This window comes from Chanodichthys erythropterus, chromosome 12 (genome assembly GCF_024489055.1).
Source record: "Chanodichthys erythropterus isolate Z2021 chromosome 12, ASM2448905v1, whole genome shotgun sequence".
In the NCBI taxonomy this organism is placed as follows: domain Eukaryota; kingdom Metazoa; phylum Chordata; class Actinopteri; order Cypriniformes; family Xenocyprididae; genus Chanodichthys; species Chanodichthys erythropterus.
Genome location: NC_090232.1, coordinates 37235268 through 37252021, shown reverse-complemented (window position 1 = coordinate 37252021; position 16754 = coordinate 37235268). Strand labels below are relative to the sequence as shown.

The following is a 16754-nucleotide window of genomic DNA, read 5'->3' as shown; positions in this document are numbered from 1 at the left end:
AGAAGAGTTGAGGATGTAGGAAGACGAGAAGAGGCCAGAGTAGAGGGAGAAGATATGGTAGAGTGGAAGGCAATGGTATTAGTGGAAAGAGCAAGAGAAGAAAATATATAAAAAGACATGGACAGAGGGAAAGAGAAAAGCAAGGTGTAAGAGGAAGGAGGAGAGGTAGAAGATTAGGGTACAGACAAGTTTCAAATGAAATCAGAGCCAACCTAATTGCCCATGTCATAAATGATGGTTTTTCCTTGAGAGAAGCTGGACAGATAGTTCAGCCCAATATAAACTTTGTGCCACAGTCAATGTCTCTGGACGACAAGTGCTCCAATCCACTGATGGTGTGGCACACAACACTGTCTTGGGGCCACAAAACACAGAAAGTTTTCTAAATTGTTTAAACTCCCTCAATGAAATCAACTTTCCGCAGGGTGATCAGGAGCAAACTGAGCGAAATTGTGTAGTTCTGAGACAATGTCCACTTTCACCATTCAGCACCGTTACAAGAGTGGTTTGAGCATCACCCACATTTCAGGATGGTGTTCCTTTCAACATTTTCTTCTCTTGGAGATGGAAAGCATATGATCACAACCCTTACAACCAAGTCTTCTTCAAGTGATGGAAGAGGCTTGTGGAGAAGTTGAGGCACAAGGATGGATCCAACATTCACTGCTTTTTTTCCCCCACGATGCTTGACTTGTGAAAATATGCTGAGATGTTGATTTGTCAAATTCTTTGGCCAGATGTAAATGAGAGGCAAGATCTATAAAGTTCATTGATACAATGATTACAGTACATTTATTATTTATTTATTTTCTCATTTATTTACTCATTTATTTATTTTTGCTAAAACTCCTTGTTATACAACTACACATGTCATTAAAGAACTTTGAGGAACGAGATCAAAGAAGAAAAACATTTCATGTATTTTCATTCATGTATTTGTGTATCTACAGCTGAATTTGTTATCAAATCAACAGAGAACACACTTGTAGTTTTGTTGTTAGTGTTTATTTTTGATAAATGCCTTACAGTTTTTTACGATTGCTTAAGCACAATTTTAAAAACAAGGCTCATTTTTTCAAAACACTACACACAATTCACAGATCCACACACACAAGTAGCAGAACACCACAGTTCTTTTGCAAAATGAAACACTTCATTCAAAACTTTACATTAATTCAACAAAACCCAACTTTGACATCGTATGGAACACACATGGTTCATGCATTCTGATTCTGTTTGATTCATTTACACTACTGTGCTCAATCTTAAACATTTGTAACTTTTATACCATTCTAATGATATAGTCTGAGTTTGATTTTTTCAGAGATATTGTTACAGTTTTTTGGATTGCTTAAGCACGATTTTCAAAACAGGGCTCGTGTTTTCAAAACACTACACACAATTAGCACAACCACACACCCAATTAGCAAAACACTACAGATTCTTTGCATAATTAAACACTCTTGTAAAAACTATACACTTCTGTTTAAAAAACACACTTTGTTACCATACGAAACACATATGTTTCACATTACTATACTCTGTTTGCACGAGTTACACTCTGCTGTGATAAACCTAAAACACTTTTAGCACTTCTACTTCCCTATGATTAGAGTAGGCTACCATCAACAAAATACAAATATAATGTAAATTCTCCAAACACTAAACAAGACCAATGTTGCAGACTGAAGAAACTCATGTATTTGTCAACATGCCCAAAATGTTGACATGGAGATTCATAATACTGTAACAAAATGTCACTTTACGTATTGTACTGTAAGTTTACAGTTTTTTACGATTGCTTAAGCACAATTTTGAAAACAGGGCCCGGTTTGTCAAAACACTACACACAATTAACACAACCCTACACCAAAGTAGCACAACACTTCAGATCATTTGCAAAATGAAACACTTCATTCAAAACTTTACATTCATTTACAGTTTTTTACAGACGCTAGGACACATTTCTCAATACTTAGGTCACTTTTGCAAAACTCTTCACACAGTTCTCCTAACCAACTTTCATCTTGGCAAAGCAGTTAATTTCACATTCAAAATGCACTACAACTACCAAAACACTTCATTCAGGTCTCAAATCAACTCATTCTTTCAGAACACTAGCAAAGGTTGACAGCCGACAAACACACTCTGTTACCCACAAAACAATGACCTGAAAAACACTAACAACATGTAGCATTATACAATGTTTTCTTGTGTAAAACAAGGACACATTTCTTTTTATAATTCACTGCAATATATGTTACTGGAATGAATCAGACATGATGCAGAATTCGTCAATATTTTATGTTGTTTATTTATTTTTATATTTTTTTTATAATTCCAAAATACAAGAATTTGTATACACACCATCCACTGATACAGATACAATTCAATTGTTTTTATAGCATTTGATTTTAAGATTTAAAATATATTTCATTAAAATATTACTGTAGGAATGTAGCAAATTGCTGTCTTATTCAGTTTTGTATTATGTTATTGTTTTGAACATAAGTTTCACAGTTTTGAAAACAGTATGTAAGCATGTGCAAATTGGCCTGTATATAGTTTTGGCAGTTCTTGTGTCTGAGTGTGAAAAGAATTCATGAAATTTGAGAGATGTAGTCATTGAATGCATTTTGTGCCAAAGCAATGATAACTGATCCTCAGTTTAGCCCACATAGACTTCTGTTGTGCTCACTGTGTGAAGAGTTTTGCAAAAGTGACCTAAGTATTGAGAAATGTGTCCTAGCGTCTGTAAAAAACTGTAAGCACCCAAGTGTCTTCACACCTGACGGCTGTGTTTGATCAATTGGTTTATAGGGGTGGTATTTTGGAAAGCAGTGTCTTGAAATGGCAAAGAAGTGACATTATGTTAGATTTCTGTGTCTAATGTAGAGAAGTGTGTTTAGTGTTGTGCAAAACAATGTGTGTAGTGTTTTTCAAAAAGTGTTAGGCTGAGAATGTGCTTATAGTTGTGCAAATTTAGCATTGTGTTTTGCTCCTTGAGTGTAAGGTTTTGCTAATTGTGGGAAAAGTTTAATTTTAGTGTGTAAGCAATCGTAAAAAACTGTAAGCAAACAAGTCTTTGCACACCTGATGACTGTGTTGAACCAATTGGTTGGACGGTGCGGTAATTTGATAGTCAGTGCTTTGGTATTGCAAGGAAGTGACTTCATGATAGATTTTTGTGTGTAGTGTATGTTAAGTGTGTTTAGTGTTTTGCAAATCACTGTGTGTAAAGTTTTGCAACAAGTGTGAGGTTGACAATGTGCTTATAGTTGTGCAAATATGGGCTGATGTTTTGCTTCTTGAGTGTAAGGTTTTGCTAATAGTGTACTACTTTAAAGTACATGGATATATTGACAAAAAACAAAACAAAACACAGGATCAGTACTGCACATTGATGAAAATATTTATTTCTCACTACATTGTAAAACCATTCAATACATCCATGCCTTTCCAAAGGTTACATTTTGTACTGAAAATCAGAACATATTCTAAATACAATATATTACACAAACCAAAACATTTGTGGAGACAAAACAAAAGCATGATTTTAAATAAAAAAGAATAAATAGAAAAAACACCTAAGCATCATCTCCTGGCCATAGCACTTCATCCACATCACAAGCGATGTCCTCTTGAGGGAAGCGACGGAAGAATCTTCTTGAATGGCGAATCCATCTTTGCACAGACCCTGCATCAGTTAGGTCAGGCCTTCTCTTGAATGAGATATATCCTGACATAGGGCTGGAGATCATAAACCTTCCACCATCATGACCCAAAAAAACAGTAAAAAAAACCCTCCTCAATGGGTTTAAGGAAGGGACAGTATGGTGGGAGGTATTGGAGTGAAAATTGTGGACGCTTATGAAACCAGTTTTGGACCAGAGCAGATAGGTGGAAATTTACATTGTCCCATATGACAATGTATCTCATCTGCTCTGCATCCATTTGGTCTTCTGTTGTGATGATTTTGTGTAGACTTTCTAAAATGTGAATATGTGGGCCGTGTTGTGAAAGACTAAGTTGGCATGCTGGCGGAGGACCCAATTCTGTTTGATTTCAACATACATTGTGATTTTACCACCACGTTGGCCCAAGATTGTTGGCCCTATTCAAAATAGTTCTGTGGCCAATGATGTGTCTCCCTTTTACTGCAACATTGTCTTCCATTTTGTTGAAGACACATAAACTTACCTTTTGCCTTTTTATACTTGCACCTGATTGTTGAGTTTACAGTTAAGCACCTAAGTGTCTTCACACCTGACAGCCATGTTTGATCAATTGGTTTATAGGGGTGGTATTTTGGACAGCAGTGTCTTGAAATGGCAAAGAAGTAACATTATGTTAGATTTCTGTGTCTAATGTAGAGAAGTGTGTTTTGCAAAAAGTGTGAGGCTGAGAATGTGCTTACACAGCAAAATCTCCAGAGTTAAATCAACTCTGCTCAGAGTACATATGGTCCCTCTCTAAATAGTGTTAAAATAACTCTGAAGCAGAGTTGAAGTTAATGAGATAATTAAACAATTAAGTGATGATTGTACATTAGTGATGAACACCTGCTGTTAACAAGCAGAATCACTGAAGAGAAACACAAGAACTAAAACAGCCCTAATAATTGCTTAATTATCTCATTAACTTTAACTCTGCTTCAGTGTTATTTTAACACTATTTAGAGAGGGACCAAATGTACTCTAAGCAGAGTTGATTTAACTCTGGGGATTTTACTGTGTATAGTTGTGCAGGTCTGAGCTGAGGTTTTGCTTTTTAGGTCAGTGTTTTATGACTGACAAAGTGTGTTTGTTGGGTGAAAACCTTTGCTAGTGTTTTGGAAGAATTAGTTGATTTGAGACATGTAGGAGGTGTTTTGGTAGATTTAGTTCAATAGAGTTAAAAAAAAAACATCATTTACTTCAAATAGAAATCTTTTGTAACAACATAAATGTCTTTACTGTCACTTTTGCTCAATTTAATGCATCCTTGCTGAAAAAAGTATACATTTCTTTTGTGGTGGAAAGAAAAATCTTACTGACCCCAAATTTTTGATATTGGTAGTGTATGTATAGCAACCTTGTTGCCAAGATGAAGATTGCTCTGAAAAGATACTAATTTGGATCTCTCCAGTAGCCAATCCAAAAGCCACCATCATAGTTACGTATATATGTTCAGCGAATGCTGAAAAGACAATATAGGGTGGGAGAATAACTGTGTGTTCTTGAGTTTATTCAAGAGGAGTGTACAGTATTCATAGCTATGATTCACCCCACAATCATCAAGGAGTGGCAATTCAAACTCGGTTTCCATGTCATGTGATATTTTAGGTGTGTGGAGCTTATCACTTGAATGTGATTGGCTGATGTGATTTTAAAAGCCTGTAAATGTTGTTTGAGAAATTAAAGCCATATTACTAAACTTTACTAAAGTGTATTATTTTTGTCACTGCTCTTAATATTGTTTTTTTTTTTTTTTCATAGTTTTTAAATGATGTATGTATGTAGCTTTATCTGCATGCAGCAGTGATGTCAAAAAAATCAATAATCAAATTATTAGAATTAAACTATTAAAATACATTTTTGTTTGTTTGTTTGTTCTTTGTTTCTGAATAGACTAAATTAAATTTGTGTCCAAATACCACTCATGTGTCATCATATTACATAGTTTCGGTGCAAGCAGGGGAAAGGTGTGCATGTATCATCCACTCATCAATCACTCGCTTGCATGCAGTTAACGAATGGCACACTGGTGAGCAAGTCCTATTGACTGCTCCCAGTAATGTGGACTAACTAGTTTTACATATTTATTTTTGCAGTTTCTGAGTTTAGAGTGAGACTGTTTTCACAAGTGTTATTGTACTATATGTCATGTGCTCCTAAACGATGTTTAACTATGCAAACCTGTTGAATTTCCTGTTTTTTTTTTGTTTTGTTTTGTTTTTTTAAGTGAACATGGGTTTGCTATATGATAAATCTCTCCTTGTTCAAAAAAGAAGGCCCATTCACAGGAAGCTGCTCTATTTGAATACTTCACTGATCATAGACACATATACTTTATTCATTAAATTATTAGTAGACTGGTAGGGTTAGTAGTATAAGTTGACATGTAGTTGCATAGCTACGGTTCAGAAGTAATATGTATAAACTACTTTTAACACTTCTTTTTTTTTTTTTTACATTACGTCACAATTGTCAGAGCATTCATACAATTCTTTTTCCAACTTGTAATTATGAGTTTGGCAAAGACGCAAACAGTATTTACAAGTTCAAAACAAACAACAAAAAATGGACCCCCCCCAAAAAATCAATCAATCCCGTAAATGTCTCCTATTATGTTACACAGAAAAAAAAACAAAAGCGTGAGTAAATGATGACAAAACATTTGGCTGACCTACAGTTTCCTGTCAAACCCCATGTGAAAGAATACTTCATCACTATATTGCGTATATGCAACCAGTGTGCAAGCACATGTGGAGTGAGGATACTTTTAGACAACAATGAGAACAACAAAGACATGTGAAATATATACTGTTGTACACACTCTAAAAAAATGCTGGGTTAAATATGGACAAACCCAGCAGTTGGGTTTATTGTTTGACAAACCTGCTGGATAGTTTTAACTCAACTGTTTAAAATGAACCCAAAATAGGTTGGAAATTAACATTTATTAATAAGTTTAATAAATAATAATTAAATAATACACATTTATTAAATTGATTATTACTGTTGCCTCCAGTAATAAGTCTGATTTTTGGTCAAATATTTATCCCAGCCGCTGGGTTTGTCCAACTTGGGTTGTTTTTAACCCAGCATTGCTTAGAGTGCAGGTGTATTTTGTTAATAGAATTGATTATTTATTATAATCTGGGAGCATTAGATCACTGAACTTGCAGGGAATGGGCCTACCAAGTAGGAAGAAACATGTGCAAATGTTTCTTTTTCCTCCATTTAATCTCTCCACGATAGGTGGGTCACCAGGTAGCCAGTTATTGTTCACATTTACAGTGTTTTGATAACATTATTTTATTTGTTAGTACAGGTATTAACTACTGGTATTATGTAATAATGGGGCACAAACATGTTTAATTTTGTCGACTCTACACTCTAAAAAATGCTGGGTTTAAAACAACCCAAGTTGGGATGAAAATGGACAAACCCAGCGATTGGGTTGTTTTAACCCAACTGTTGGGTTAAATGTTTGCCCAACCTGCTGGGTAGTTTTATTTAACCCAACTATTGTTTGAAAATGACTATATGGCTGACTTAAAAGGAATCTAAAATGAAATTAAAATCTTAATTTATTAAACATATTAATAAATGTTAATTTTCACGATATTTTGGGTTCATTTTAAGTAAGCAGTACTGTAATTTTTAAACAATAGTTGAGTTAAGTAAAACTACCCAGCAGGTTGGGCAAACATTTAACCCAACAGTTGGGTTAAAACAACCCAATCGCTGGGTTTGTCCATTTTCATCCCAACTTGGGTTGTTTTAAACCCAGCATATTTTAGAGTGTAGTACACTTCTCAGAGTTCAGTATGCAACTTGTGCACATTTTTTTAAAAAACAAAAAAAAAACATTGATGGATTCTTTTGTTTACTTGTTAAAGAATTATCTTTCATGTCCCTTGATTTTGTTAACAATCAAATCATAAACATGATAGCACTCAGACATCTATTTGATGTATGCGTTTTAATCTAAAAGAAGTTTGAGTTTGAGTTCAACATCTCTTAAGAAATGTCTTTCTAGAACGAACTGGGAACATTTTAGATACAATTATGAATCATAATGTGAGAATCTGCTATTTTCAAGATGTTTATCAGATGTTTGTTGATGTTGATGTTTTTTAAATGAAACGATATCTAGGAGTTTTGAAACAAGGGCAAAGATGGGTAAACGTGTGGAATCTGAGGAATGTGGATAGGCAGGTAAATGAAGATGATGCAGGGTTGAGACAATAGAATGGGTTGGAGACAGATAGTTTGAGACTTGTACAATGTTAAAGGTTGTTAAAGGGTTAGTTCACTCAAAAATGAAAATCGTCATTTACTGACGTTCTACACCCGTAAGACCTTTGTTCATCTTCAGAACACAAATTAAGATAATTTTGATAAAATCTGATGGCTCAGTGAGGCCTGCATTGCCAGCAAGATCATTGCCTTTTTCGATGTCCAAAAAGGTACTAAAGACATATTTAAAACAGTTCATGTGTCTACAGTGGTTCAACCTTAATTTTATGAAGCGACGATAATACTTTTTGCGCACCAAAAAAACAACAACAACAATATCTAGTGATGGGCAATTTCAAAACTCTGCTTCGAAGCTTTACGAATCTTTTGTTTCGAATCAGTGGTTTGGACCACCAAAGTCACGTGATTTCAGTAAACAAGGCTTTATTATGTCATAAGTTTCAAAATTTCAATAGTTCACATGACTTATACGTGATCCTGATTTGAAACTAAAGATTCGTAAAGCTTTGATGCTTCATGAGGCAGTGTTTTGAAATCGCCCATCACTAGATATTGTTGAAAAGTCGTCATTTTGTTTTTTTGCTGCACAAAAAGTATTCTCGTTGCTTTATAATATCAAGGTTGAACTACTGTAGTCACATGAACTGTTTTAAATATGTCTTTAGTAGCTTTCTGAGCATCTAAAAGTGTTAATTGTCTTGCTGTCAATGGAGGCCTCACTGAGCCATCGGATTATATCAAAAATATCTTAATTTGTGTTCTGAAGATGAACGAAGGTCTTACAGGTGTGGAAGAGCATAAGGGTGAGTAATAAATGACAGAATTTACATTTTTGGGTGAACTAACCCTTTAAATGTTTTCTGAGGTGGAGACCAGGAAACTCTTTCAGAGTTTTAAATCTATTGCTTTAAAACGTATGGCTGTGACCCCATTGTGTTTCTAAGCTCTGACAAGGACAGTGTCATACATTTCTTTAAGTAGATACATTCCAGATGACTTTCTAATCAATAATATTTTTATGTATGACTTAAAAAACCCTAGATATCTTCATTCAAAAGAAGCCACAATTACGTCTGTACATTGTAGTTGGATTATGTCATTTATGTCATGGGTTGCGGCTTAAAAGGGAGGTGCGCACTAGCAGGTTAAACTGCCTCGCAGAAACTAGGTTAAATAGAACTGATGCGGTGATATGACTCTCAATGGAACCATGCTTAACACTGTAGCACTGCCCATTCATTCAGTAGAAACATCTCAGCCAGAGTTTTTTCCTTTCCTGGACAGCCCAAATGTCTGACAGTGATTAGTAAGCGGCGATCGGCCCCATAAATTCCTGATCAGAGCCCCCTTTAGATCAAAGCATATTGGAAAAAAGAGCATTTACAATGCTGTAGAACAACTATTGTGTGACGTTGAAGATTTGGCAAGTGGAAAGCATTCTTACCTGTTTACCAGCTGTCACAATTAAAAAAAAGTCAAATGAAAAATGCAACACTAACAACAGCCAATCAATCATTTAAAGATCGTAAACCATATATTAAAAAAAAAAAGAGATGAAAGTGAGGTTCCGACTGATCGAGTGCCGATCATTATCGGCCGATAATCCCAGGTGAAAAAAAAAGTACATATCAATAATGTACTTAAAGTGCTCTATTTTTGTGCACTAATTTTGTACTTAATATACTACAGATTCTTCGTTAGTACTTCTTAAGATGAAATATGAACTTAAATGTGCTTTTAATATACTATCTCTGTATTTAAAAAATGTTTTTAGATACCACTTATAGTGCATTTGAACACATAGTGTACTACAAGTGGTAGCTAAATATATTTTAAAGCATATAAATAAAGCAAAGTAAAAGGTTACGTGGTATACGATTATGAGAAATATGTCAAAATGCCTGGCTTAGTGAGTATTCGCTTAAACACCATCGACTATGTCTCAAGTGAACATAAACAGTTGGTAAATAAGTTGCATGTGTATCATATTGAATCCATGCAATCGGCCTTAAAGTGATAGCAGCCTAATATTCCCGCTGCTGATACTTTCTCATCTCTTATTTTTTTATATTTATAATGCATTGTTGTTAAAGGGTTAGTTCACCCAAAAATGAAAATTCTGTCATTTATTACTTACCCTCATGCCGTTCCACACCCGTAAGACCTTCGTTCATCTTCGGAACACAAATTAAGATATTTTAGTTGAAATCCGATGGCTCCGTGAGGCCTCCATAGGGAGCAATGACATTTCCTCTCTCAAGATCCATAAAGGTACTAAAAACATATTTAAAACTGTTCATGTGAGTACAGTGGTTCAATATTGTATTTATTATATAATATAATATTTCAAAACACTGCTTCAGGAAGCATCGAAGCACAGATGAATCAATGTGTCGAATCTGCTGTTCGGAGTGCCAAAGTCACGTGATTTCAGCCGTTGGCAGTTTGACACGCGATTCGAATCATGATTTGACACTCTGATTCATTTATGCTCCGATGCTTCATGAAGCAGTGTTTTGAAATCGGCCATCACTAAATAAGTCATTTTGTTTTTTTGGCGCTCCAAAAATATTCTCGGCGCTTTATAATATTAATATTTAACCACTGTACTCACATGAACTGATTTAAATATGTTTTTAGTACTTTTATGGATCTTGAGAGAGGAAGTGTCCATTGCTCCCTATGGAGGCCTCACGGAGCTATCGGATTTCAACTAAAACATCTTAATTAGTGTTCTGAAGATGAACGAAGGTCTTACGGGTGTGGAACGGCATGAGAGTGAGTAATTAATGACAGAATTTTCATTTTTGGGTGAACTAACCCTTTAAGAGTAGTATAATTTATTTTGATGATCAGTATTGGTGATGGTATTAGCCAATATGCTTCTAGTGATCGGCCCCAAAAATCAGGATTTACAATACTGTAGAACAACTATGTAATGTTATATTAAAAAAGGACTTAAGAACTTAACTGACTGCTATTACTATAAGAGTCTTGTGACTATTGTGTGACGTTGACTTTTTGGCAAGTGGAAAGCATTCTTGCCTGTTTACCGGTAGTCACAATAAAAAAAAAATAAAAGATGCAACACTAACAACATCCAATCAACCATATAAAAGTTGTAAACCATATTAAACCATTTTTTTTTTTTTTTAGGATTTCACATGGAAATGATGGACCGAGTATAATTTGTGAAATTATAAGAGCATGAAGTGCTGATTTTTACCATCTAGTTTGGTTTGGAACAAACATTATGAGTTATGAGGAACTACTTTTGCTGGAAATGTTACATAGCTTCCTAATGTTTTGTTTATGAACTGGAAATACAACATAATTAGCAACAAAAACACACCTTTTTTTAAACACACCTTTTGCATCAAAAGACGACAAAAGAAGTTTAGTGACTTGAATAATCTCAGACTGTTCTCATATATGTCGGTGTATATGCAGTATTTATTTGTTGCTTTTGAGAGTCACCAAAGTCTCAGGCATATCTCACATCTTTACAAAACACCACCACTTTACAAAAAGTGGCCAGATTACTAATTTTGACTGGTCAAACATCAGATCCCCCAAACCAGACATCCAGAAACTGACAGACATCCAGACTTTAACATCATTTAAGCAGTTGACAAGTGAATTCAGAGCATTCTTACTAGTACAGCATTTCTTTTCATTTTATGTACATGAAATCCCTAAAGCATATAGATCTGCTTGTGTCATGTACGTACAGCATTAATTGTACCTTTATTAATTAAGGGCAGCTACTAAAACAAGATCGGCCAATAAATAAAATACAGCCAAGAATGGACCCTCGAGGAACCCCACTGGTCAGAGGAGCTAAAGAAGACCTGAGCAATACTGACCAAAAAAAGAGCAGTACGCTGAATACCCGCCACCTCCTTAAAAAGGATACCATGAACCTTTAGAAAACTCAAAATATTAATTACTTTATCAGGCAATTCTATAATAATAATAATTAGCCAATTCTTTTGCTTGATAGCTGGCTAATGTCACATCAGTTAATGGGTTGATTGATTGTGTGTGTAAAGATTCTCATTCATCCAGGGCATATCATAAAGATATTGTCGTCAAGTGTCTAAAAGCAACATGTCCTGTTGATCAAAATAACTCACTTAGCTATTGCGAACACATTGGATATAAAATTTGACGGAATTTTAGGAAAGAAAAATGTCACATTAGAAACATTAACTTCAGTCAAGGGTGTTGAAGTACATATTTCTACATGAGTAATGTACAGTTTTACTGTGTTAAAAGATGAAAAACATTTTTTACAGCCATCATTTTTCAGTTTACCATAACAGAGACAGCAACATGTAGGCTACTGTCATCATGTACCGTCACATTACCAGGAAACAGAAACATTTCAATATTCTTGTCACTCAAGTTTGCCAACACCTCCCAACTGAACTCATTGGTCCATTCTTCAAAAGAAAAAAAAAACCTGTTCCTTTAAATGCCAGCTCACCTGTCTGCTGTGCTCTGTTAGAGCTTGCCATACGGATTAACCTGGATCACCTTTTTGACGCAATAACTAACAAGTAAGTAGAAAAATGTTTTCAGTTCTCTGCATTCATGTGATATAAAATGGTTTAAAAATACAAACATTAATATGTAAGTTAGTGTTTTATTAAATAAAATAAAAAAATACTTGGTAAATATAACTGCATTTGTTTGTTGCTTACTTATCCAGCTCTTGATACTTTTTGAAACTGTGACATCAAGATCACCAACCCTGGGGATGTTTCTTTCTATTTTATGTTGCATGAAGAAATGTTTGCTACATCATACTTCTATGCTTCACTTTTTAGGCGTGTTGCTAAAAGAAGATCACAATGGAGTGGAGGATTATTGTACCTGTTCTGTGTCTAATTGGTAAGGACCTAGTAGTAATACATCATTCTGTATCATTGCACTGGAATTACAAAAGACAGGGCTTATCTGAAATCCATAATGTTAAATAAACCATTCCAAAAACAAGAAAGGTTAGTGAAAAAGAAATACATTCTAATACATTCCTTTTCCAAAAAGGGATTTTCACAACAATCCAGCTGTATAAAGACCGATCTTTAGCTTGTTGTGACAGCTGTATATCATAATCACAAATATGTTTTCTCTCTTAATGGTCAAATGGGCTTGGTTGGTAAGGGATAGGGATCTAGCAGTTCAGCACTGATGTCCAAAATCAAAGCAATAAAGTAACTTTTATCTTGAAAGAGAGTGATAGAAAGAGAAAAAAATATTTTCATATGTTATATATGGATTGCTACCTAACCAGTATGCAATTGTGAACCTAACTAAGCGCATGCTTAACTATGATGGTAAATCTTCAGCAATCTTGTCTCAGCTTCTATCTTTTCCCTAAATTTTACCTTAAACAGGAATCTTACATGTGCCTGGAAATGTTGCTCAAACAAACAACACCAACAACGCCACTGTTTATCGATTCAGTCTGCGCTTCAGCATCAATGACACTTTCCTGAGTAACTACTCCGACCTCACCAATACTGCAACCGCAGCTCTGAAAAGCAACATCACCACTCAGGTAATGTTTTTGGCCAGTGAGGAATGGTTCAATTTACACTGTATTTTTTTCAGCAGTGGGTTCAGCTAAAGGTGTACATTAGAAGAAAAAACAAACTTGGTACAGAATAAAAACAGATAAAATGTGTAATTATATGCACCTTATTTTTAACATAAGAGTGGGTGCCGCCATATCTATATGTATGTTGTTACTTTGCCTATTTTCCAAGTCTTACAGACAAACAGCTGTTTGCAGCATTAGAAGATGATACTGGATATGATAATTTGTCAAGTAGCATAATAAAAAATAAAAACTGTAATTAAATGTAATTAAATATATGTAGAGTTGTATTGATGAATGTCTTAATGTGTTTGTTAATCTTTTGTAGGTTGAGCCACTATACAAGAACAAATATACAAACTTCCTACGCTTCAATATTTTGAAATTCAGGTAAAAGAGCATAAAACTGTATAAATCATGATAAATGAATTTTGATTGTTTATCTTATTGCATGAATGGTTGCTTGGTTAGATACTTTGTAAGTCAACTGACTATATATTCTCCCAGTTCATTCATTAATTATTTGCATGCGTTCCCTCTCAGTGCTGGCTCCATTGTGACAGAGGGAGAACTTCAATTTTCCAACGGATCTAAGCCTAATGCATCAGATCTGACACAAGTCTTGACTAATGGAATTTTCAGCTTCACAATCATTACGAATTCCACAACAGCTGCTGAGGTCACAGAGCCTGCTGGTCAGTGTGTGTTTACAGATTTAAATTAATATGATGATATTTTTCTGTTGTTAAGGCCATTATGAGACACTTTTGTTGAACTTTGTCCCATTTTTTTTTTTTCCCCAAAGCAACAACAACTGCAACTCCAACTACAACCACCCCTGCACCTGCTAAAATTGGGAAGTTTAGTTTAGTGTTCAAGATTTTTCAAACTTTCAAGAGCATCTACGCCAATCTCACTGATCCTGAGACCGTAGTGCTGACAAATAACATCACCAATGAGGTAATATTTTTCTCCATTGAAGTGTGGTTGTTAATTGCAATAGCAGTAGACACGGGAAATTTTGTGTATTGGCAATATATATATAAAGAAAGATACTACTGGTGATGTAGGCTTTTACACACTGAATAGTTACTCACTTTTTGTGTGTTTTAAAACTAAAGTTCTTGCAGCAAAATTTGTTCTTAAAAACAGAAATGAAGTAATATGATATTTATATGATTCTTTTTCTGTCTGTTACAGTGTTCTCGAGTTTACAAGAATCGTTTCTCACATTTCCACCGCATGGTCATTCAGAAGTTCAGGTAAAAAAATACATTCAGTTGTAGTAATTACCAAACACCCTGTTATCAAAACAGAAGGATACATGCATTTGTTTAATTAGTGATTGCTTTCCCGTCTGGTTGTTTAGTTAATCAAGTGATCATTTGATTGTTCCATTTAGTCATTTAGCTTTTGTTAGTTATGTATCTGACTGTGTTTCAACATGGTTGATCCCCACAGCAATGGCTCCATTGTGACTGATTCTGTCCTCGAGTTTAACACCACGGCTATCGCTATTCCTAATGCGGCAGAAGTGAAAAACACCCTTATTGCAGCAATCGCAAATGGAAATTTCAGCTTCTCAGTTGATAACACATCCATCACTGCTACTGTTATCCCAGACAGCGGTCAGTATATTTACAGATTTATTTTTTTTCCTGTTAGATATTTTCTGTTACATTGTGAACCCTTTAAAGGAATGACATAGACCTAATCATTCTTGTTTGATGATAAACACACACACACAAATACAAAACTTCTAAAACATGCAAACTGCTGCATTTGTGGTTGAGATTCATTGTATCTTGGTATGCCTACTAAATATTATTGAATTGTGACTCATTTTCTCTTAATTCTGCCCAATAATGGAACAAACGTGACGACTTCTGCTAATACTTCAACATGTCTCTGCAGATTCTGGTCTTAAAGACTATAATATAACCTACAAAATGAATCAAACTTTCCCAACTGACCTTTCAAATATGGCATCTGATAGAGCCACAAAGCTAGCAAAAAACGTGTTGTGTTTACAGTCAGCAGAAGCAAACTGAATGAATAAATGATGGTTTGGAAGTCCATAGATGTCTTAAGATTTTTAAAGGGGTTTCCAAAGACTTTGTTTACTGGCCTAAATGAGTCAATAATTATTGTGCATTTTCTTTTCTCTTATTTTTACAGCTAGCGGATCTCCAGTCCTGGCTAGTACACTCACAGCTGTGTGGATGATCCTAGCATCACTTCTGTTGTCAGCTGTGATTCACTAATCACAAAATCATGCGACTGCAAAACGCTTGTGAAATCGCTGATATTTTCCGTCTCATTCAAAATCAGCATATCACAGAGCAAAACAATTAAAGTTATGATCTAGCTGTACCATTTACTAGTCTTTCTTGCCACATATAGAGCCTGGTGATACATAAGGTATGAGTGAGTTACATTATTTTGGTCTGTGCTTTACAAAAAGCACAGTGTTCCTCTATACACTGAGCTGGAGAAATAATGAGGATCAGTTCATTGAAACCAAATCTGAACATTTCTCTATGCCACAGAAATGGCACAAGTGCCAATGTATTAGTTAGATGCTCAAGATCTATTTTTTTATTTTTTTTTATTTTTTTTTTGTAACCAAGATACATGTGCAATATATGCATTTAATATTTGAGTAATAGAAATGAAAAAAATGCTCTGATAAATATGAACATTCCTCTAAGCCATACAAATTGCACAAGTGAAATTTATATTTAAAGGTGTGATTCAGAACTGATATTGTTTTGCTTTTTGCTTTTTTCAATAAAATGTATCTTCCAATTTATAAGATGCTGAAGATCTATTTTTTGTAACAAAGGCACACATTTGCAATCTATGTATTTAATCAATGAGTAATAGAAATGAAAACATTTTCTGATAAATTATCTGTATTATGTTTTATGAAGTACTTATGTTTAATAAAATGAAACATCTAAGAATTCTAAAAGAATAAAGTGAAGCATCTTATTTTCCAAACCAACAAATAAATGTTTTATCTAACACAAACTATTGAACTGCACAAATCCCTGATGACTCCTTCTCAGATGAAAGACTGTAAAAAAATAAAATAAATAAATAATAATAATAATTTAAGGCAAAATTTAAAATAATATGGCAACCTATCGCAAGTGCTTTTTTGAGTAAACTCAACAAAT

The 16754-nt window shown here is 34.5% G+C and overlaps 1 protein-coding gene across 1 annotated transcript; it reads left to right on the top strand.

Moving 5' to 3' along the window:
• The first annotated feature begins 12486 nt into the window (after positions 1-12486).
• On the top strand, positions 12487-16519 carry zgc:111983 (uncharacterized protein LOC550501 homolog). The gene is made up of 9 exons (XM_067405095.1): positions 12487-12529; positions 12800-12863; positions 13370-13533; positions 13901-13962; positions 14116-14267; positions 14378-14532; positions 14773-14834; positions 15034-15200; positions 15751-16519. The coding sequence occupies exons 2-9, from the start codon at positions 12824-12826 to the stop codon at positions 15834-15836; spliced, it is 888 nt and encodes a 295-aa protein (XP_067261196.1). The 5' UTR covers positions 12487-12529; positions 12800-12823; the 3' UTR covers positions 15837-16519.
• Positions 16520-16754: the final 235 nt, after the last annotated feature.